This window comes from Leptinotarsa decemlineata, unplaced genomic scaffold (genome assembly GCF_025532065.1).
Source record: "Leptinotarsa decemlineata unplaced genomic scaffold, Ldec_3_MD MMD2_P_RNA_scaffold_4, whole genome shotgun sequence".
Taxonomy (NCBI): domain Eukaryota; kingdom Metazoa; phylum Arthropoda; class Insecta; order Coleoptera; family Chrysomelidae; genus Leptinotarsa; species Leptinotarsa decemlineata.
Genome location: NW_027412531.1, coordinates 4,226,240 through 4,233,414, shown reverse-complemented (window position 1 = coordinate 4,233,414; position 7,175 = coordinate 4,226,240). Strand labels below are relative to the sequence as shown.

At 38.6% G+C, this 7,175-nt stretch overlaps 1 protein-coding gene across 2 annotated transcripts in view; it reads left to right on the top strand.

Moving 5' to 3' along the window:
* Positions 1-913: 913 nt before the first annotated feature.
* The window catches only part of LOC111514833 (peptidoglycan-recognition protein LE), a 142,451-nt gene continuing 136,189 nt past the window's right edge, over positions 914-7,175 (top strand). The window contains exon 1 of one of the 2 annotated variants that reach the window (XM_074186694.1): positions 914-1,112. In XM_074186694.1, coding sequence (XP_074042795.1) covers positions 1,035-1,112 — 78 coding nt within the window. In that variant the 5' untranslated portion in view covers positions 914-1,034. The remainder of the gene's footprint in view (positions 1,113-7,175) is intronic. The other variant, XM_074186693.1, reaches the window with a different exon arrangement.

The window sequence follows — 7,175 nt, the reverse complement described above, 5'->3', positions numbered from 1 at the left end:
TAAGTTACCTGATGAAATAAAACATGTAAATTCCTTAAAAGTGTTCGAAAAGTTATTATTAGAATATATCAAATTGTAATACATGACGCACTGAAAATTATATATGTATATAAATTATTCATATATGCATAACTATATATTGTATATTAGGATTCCTAAAATAAAGTCTACTACTACTACTATTGGCGGGCCATTTTACCCGATTTAGCATGCGGTATATTAGGATTCTTAAAATAAAGTCTACTGCTACTACTATTGGTGTACCATTTTACCCGATTTAGCATGCGGCGAAAAAATATATACAAATAAAGACAAATGAGGTTATATTGACCCACTTTGCATCTCAATTAATCCACTAAATCGATAAAATCGTCCATTGTCTTTCTATGAAACTGATGACATTACTTTTTAACTATGTTCAAATCACTCACCTTAGATCAGGTACCACAAAGCACAATTATTTCACCATAAAATCTGAAGACGAGCATGGACCCGGCCATATGTCGTTGACAGATAACTGTTATCAGTTCGTCCGGAAACAGAAGGTGGCCACTTTACCTGCCTGGGCCACTTTATCCATCCTTCCCCTACATAAGAATAAAAAGAATAAATAATTCACCAAATAACCGGACAAATTAAGGCGAGTTTGAAATATTTCAAATGACCAGAGAATTATCATTTATTGTTTGTTAAATCGATGTACTAACAGTAGCCGTCGACAAGAATCACCACTTATAGTAAAACTTATGAACATCTGCTACTGTGGATCACTCTGTATATAAATAAACCTTGCAATTGAAGCACCTCCTCGCCTCTCCTAATGTTTATGCGTTCAACAATTTTCTACGTCATATGAATAAGTCATAATACCCAAAGGTAAACTTGTTGGTTTCACTAATCATCATCAAATAGGTAGCTGGAGAAGGGGGAAATCAACAAATCCAGTGCGCCACGAAAGTTCGAAGTGTTGACTTCGATGCGGAATTCGGAATGCGTAGCAATGTGAAAAAATACAATACGGCTAATCGGTTGGAATGACGCAGTCGTCCTTGTCAAGGCCTTCATATTCCGGTAGTGACAACGAAGTGACAAATGATGTGGAAGATTATCAGGTCAGAATAGTGCCAAATGCCTTCATGTGTGAATTCTAAACAAAAAAAAACGTATTCTATTTTTTACAGAAAGTGTATCTACAACCGTGTTGTAGAACCCGCAGTTGATTTGTTACGAACAATTAAAGTGGGAATTCTCAATGAATTCTAATTTTAGTTTTCTTTGTGTACCTATCTATATTCTTCATGTAGGTACTCTCATATCAAATCAACAGTGTTTTCCTCGAAAGTCCTCAGAAACAGCTCCGAGTTTGACAAATTTTTCATTTTTTCAACCACAAACCTTTTGAGGCGGGAATAGAATTATTAATTGGTTAAACAATGTGTAATATTTATGTGAAAAATTTAGTGTTGCGTGTTTTTTTTCTTAAAAAATCTTTGTATAATTATTGAAAACATTATTGTATATATTCAAGTGATACCTAACTATGGTATCATCAACGTTGAAGTTGTTTTTGATGAACATAGTAATGATGGAACTGAACTGTATTTTGACTGTAGTCAAACAGAAATCGATGTGGGTCATTAATTTGTACAATCACTTCTAGTAGTAACTTCCAAGATGTAGTTGTAACAGAGGATATTGATGTATTGGTGATATTGGTGGCTCAAGCACCTTGTAAAAAATGTTTTCGTCAACTAGACAAAGGTACCTAATGCCTTAGAATGATTGTATTCGACAAAAACCATGGATCTACATAAAATTTCCTGATATTATAACACACCATTAGGTATTTCTTCAATTATGTATTCTCTGGATATGATACTACCCACATCCGTGTTTAATAATAAAAGAAAAACTGTTATCAAAAATTTCAATGATAATTTCAATGTAAAAGCCAAATGGAATAAATTCATTATTTCGGTTACGGTATATATTTTAACAAATTTCCGAAACACGTCAAGTTTAAATTATAATTTGACATACTTCAACGGAAAAATTCTACCACTACCTTCAACATCCAATTTTTGAAATGGGAAGTATAGGTTTGATATATATCGTTTGAAAGGTTCCTCCATACTCTCTTCAAAAATGTTATTGTTTTCAAGTTTATTGCAACAATTAAGATAAAATAAATTAAAATCATGTGGTTACCTAAATTCGATAAAATACACTCAAAACTTATTGCAATATTCTCAAAACTTATTTCATGTTGAAAGTAAGCAAAAACCATAGCAATGTTCTTTTTAGACGGTATCTTTTAAAAAACTGCAAATAATTTCCGTGGCAACGTTAGTTTAAAACGCCTTGTCAACTTGTTTTGTATGTTACAACATCAGTTGTCAGTATTTTAATTCAAGTTTAAAGTTTGATAACTTGAAGTCTTACAAATGGTTAGATTAACGGAAATGGATAAATAACAGTTTCACAAATTATTGGTTACGGATAAAACCCGAACACAACAGGAAGAGCCTATTTCATGTGAAATTTCCTAATTTACCGCCAATATCTTGAGGAACAATAAGCAAAATAGAGAAGCAGTTTCGCGATCTTGGTCATGTGGGATAGATAAAAAAGCAGCTGCCAATGCAATGAGTCATGAACTCATATTAGATGTGATGCTTGATTTTGAGGAAAACCCATATACATCGAGTAGACAGGCATTCACTACATTCAATGTGAGCCATACCTACATCGATGGTAAACATATTAAAAGAAAATAAAATGCATTCCTATAAAATGATACCTACTCAGGAGCTCATGGAAGACGATTTTGGATAACAATATCATCCAATTAGAAGAAGTTATGTTTTCTGATGAGTGTACTTTGTCTATTAAAACGGTCATGCTAATCGGCAAAATTGCCGCTACTGGAGAATCCTCACTGGATGCGAGAAGAACATACGAAATACCTTCAAAAGGTTGATGTTAGGGTAGGGATTGTAGAAAACCATATCATGGATCCCTTTTTCATTGAGGGCAACTTGAATGGCACTATATCCTGATCCAGCAAACCCTCAAGTTCCAGTGAATACGACCAAGTTAATGTCCGGCAATACCTCGATACAACATTTCCCAATCGGTGGATAGGGAGGCGAGGATCCATTGAATGGCCAGCGCGATCACCTGATCTTTATACAATAGATTTCTTTTTATGGGGATGCAAAACTACACCATCAGATTTGAATGACTTAAAAGAACGAATAACGCTTGTGATTCGGTCGGTCATGCCTGATATGTTTAATAACGTTGAAAGACAGTTTTATTTGAGATTAGGATATTGCCAAGACGTTAACTTCGTTAACATACATAGTATTCTACATTTCATTACGTTTTGCATTACATTTTAGTTTTTGAGTGTATTTTATCGAATTTCGTAGTAACAACTACGACTCTTCAAGGCGTGACTATCAGGTTCAGGGTCACCAGGGGCTGCCTCAAGGTGGGGTACTGGTGGATAGTCTGCTTGATGCCCTCAACAGAAGAAAAGTTGATCTGCAAGCTTATGCAGATGACCTTGTCATCTTGGCAAGACCCCCGTCGGGAAGGGTAGCTTGTAATATCCTCCAAAACACGATGGACGTTGTTTACAGTTGGTGCCTGAGGGAGCAGATGCCTGTCAACCCCAGCAAAACCGTGTTAATCCTCTTCACCAAGAGAAGAAAATTGGACGATCTAATGTCACTTTCCCTCAATGGTGTGGTCATTCCATTTGGAACGGAGGTGAAATATCTTGGCATTGTCCTTGATAAAAGACTCACCTAGAACGCTGACTTGGAAAAAGTTTTACACAAAGACAGACTGTCTCTATGGACATGTCGAAGGATTTGTGGTAAAACTTGGGGTTTAGGTCTCAAACAAATCCATTGGATTTATGTGATGATTGTCAGACCAATGATCACTTATGGTGCAATTGCTTGATGGCCGAAGGCTCTACAGAAAACGGCCCAAGCGAAGCTCTCTGGCTTACAGAGACAGGCTTCTCTGGTTATCAGTGGTGCCAACAGTACCACACCGTCAGCAGCAATGGAGATCCTTCTAGATCTACCTCCTATCCACATTCTTCTGGAAAGAGAGGCTAGATGGACTGCATACAGACTTGTGCACATTGACAATTGCACAAAAATAATTCAATGCAGAGTGCAACAGACTGTTGGTTTACAGATGGATCAAAAACACCTTCCGGTTCTGGTGCAGGTGCTTTCAGTCGCAGACCCTGGACAGAGTTATCTACCTGCATAGGAACTTATGCAACTGTATTTCAAGCGGAAATTTACGCTATTGAATTGTATGCGGAGATATTGGGTAAATCCAACCTCACTCACAAGTCAATAAAATATTCTCTGACAGTCAAGCGGCGTTGGAAGCTCTTGGCTCCTACCGAGCAACGTCTAAAGTGGTAGCAAACTGCCAAAAACGACTCTCCTCGATAGGAAGACTTAACGGATTGTCTCTGGTCTGGATTCCTGGCCATACTGGCCTGGAAGGCAATGAAGCTGCTGACTCTCTTGCAAAGGAGGGTGCTGCAATCGGCTTCATTGTACCAGAACCTGTCATTGGCATTGCTTTGGGCTTTGCCAAACAAACACTGAACACCTGGATGGCAAAAAGATTTATGGACTTCGGGCAGAATCTTCCAGGATTGGCTCACTCCAAAGCGTTTATTCACCTTTTGAAGCTTGATTCCAAACAGTTGTTGGACTACAGTAGGGATGAATTACGATTTCTAACAGGTCTTCTTACAGGTCACTGTCATTTGAATCATCATATGCAGAGACTTGGACTGTTGGTAGATAGTGTGTGTCGCCTCTGTCTGGAAAATGATGAAACAGCAGAGCATATACTTACTTGTGCCTGCCCCGCTGGGGACGGAATCAGGTTCTTTGAGTTTGGCAGATCCGTACTCTCACCATCTGACCTGAAAGACCACTCACCATACAAACTAATCGGCTTCGTTAAGAAGCTGGGTTTATTTGTCCGAGTGTGAATAGGTGTGAGCCACAATAAACCCTTGTGGGTTGCGGTGAAGGGTCGAATAGATCCACTCACTTTAGACCTACCACATGATTTCAATTTATTTCATCTTAATTCTTGCAATGAACTTGAAAGCGATAACATTTTGAATAGAGAATGGAGAGAACTTTCAAACGATATATCACAAATCTATACTTCCCATTCAAAAAATTGGGTGTTGTACCTGTTATTCAACGGGGGTTGAAGGTAGGGGTGGCATTTTTATGTTGAAGAATGTTAAGTAATGTTAAATTATAATTTTCATTTGACGTATTTCCAGATTTTTTTCAAATATGTACAGTAACCGAAATAATGAATTTATTCCATTTGGCTTTCACACACTGTATATACTGAATTGAATATTTTATCCTCAGTGATAAACCAGCAGGTTGGTTAGACTATTTGTAAGCAAATCCAACTTGATATTTACTTTCAAAAAAGCGCAGTCATTTACAAAAATTAAGTACCTAGCTTCTGGTTTTATAATTCAGAATTGAATTGTTATTTTGTTTATCTTTGAAATCACTATATAACTCAGTTAGTTACATCTGTTTAACAAAAGAAAAATAATGCTCCAGTAGACTTGGGTAGGCAAAAAAATCACAACTCAAAACCAGTGGCGACTCTAAAACTTAAGGGCGGGAGGGGCACACCATAACTAGGCGCAAAGATTCGGTAAAAAGGCCAGGTATTTGAAATTATACTGTATTTCCCTTTAAGAGAATAAATAATATCACAAAACTGAAATAAAAGAAATATTTTCATAATAAACAATGCGCACTATCAAAAAGCCAGCATACAAAACAAAACATTTTATTATCTCTTGGAGAGTGAACTAAACATTCACGTACGCTGCGCTGTCAAACAGATGAATACTTACAAAATTGAAATATCAATTATAAAATGATACATGTGAAAACAAAATGTGTTTACCTTACCGTGCGGGTTAGTCTCATGTATGATGGCAACCTTGAGGTGTCTCACGGCGGCCTCCACGAAGGTTTTGGGAGCTGCAGCGACATAACTGTCGTTGTGCGGCTTCTTCAACCTTCTTGGGGTTCCCTCCGTGGAGGTGCTCAAGGGAGAGCGCTTTCCTGCAGGGGTAGCCGGTTCTTTGTTTTTATTCAAGGCGGAGGGAAGTTCCCCTGGCTGTTGGAGGTGGAGTGGGGGAGGAGGAGGATGCACTTATAGTTAATGCCACTCCTGCCTCTTGCGTTCTGTTTCTCCTTTTGGCATCGGCACCGCAAATGCGCTTACGCCTTGGCCTTTGTATTACATCACGAGGTGATGTGCTAAGTCCAGCCTCATTTCGAGCGGTGGATTGGGGTGGACATTTCTGTTCATTCCCAGCTACCGCCAGAGATTGAGGTGAGCACTTCTGTCCAGCCTCGGTATTGGTTTTTGTTGTGTTTGTTTCATACGTGTGTGTTCCCACGAGTAGCAAGAGAAGAATCGGTCACCTCTGCAGAGCCCCGCATTATCAGAGGTAGGCTGATTGCAATGAAGTTTCGTCCAGTTTCCCAATGGGATCGTTCGTAACTGCATATCACCATGCGGCCATTCAGCTGTCGGCACGATTCCTTACACCTCAGCTTGTGTAGGTCCACGGTGGCATGTTTCTAAAAGGCTTTTGGGGAGTTTTAGTTCCCCTCACGCTACTTATTTCTGCCACTGACCAGGAGTCCAGTGACCCCGTCCGTAAGGACACATTGGCTTCCCGGACAGGGCCCCCGTTTCCCTATCCGTCACCTGGGGACGCGCCTGATGGGTAGCCCAACCCCCGGGCCCCATTGGGATTACCCGTATAGATGAATAAATAAACAATATTCGTTCTCTGTCTTTCACTGCAAGGCATCTAATTGAAATCTAGAGCCCACACTCAAGACATTCATAATCTAATACTGTACAGGGCTGTTTCAAACCGCCATAAGTCTCATCAGTGTTGCGTTTTTGTAAAACTGATTAGTGAAAAATCTCACAATAAAGTGTTTTTTGAATATGTTAGTTATGGATTTTCGTCAAGTATCGGCCAATTCCATCATATATTTTACAAGTTTAATGAGAACTTCTTGAATACATTGTGAAATGTTATTATAGTATATGATTTG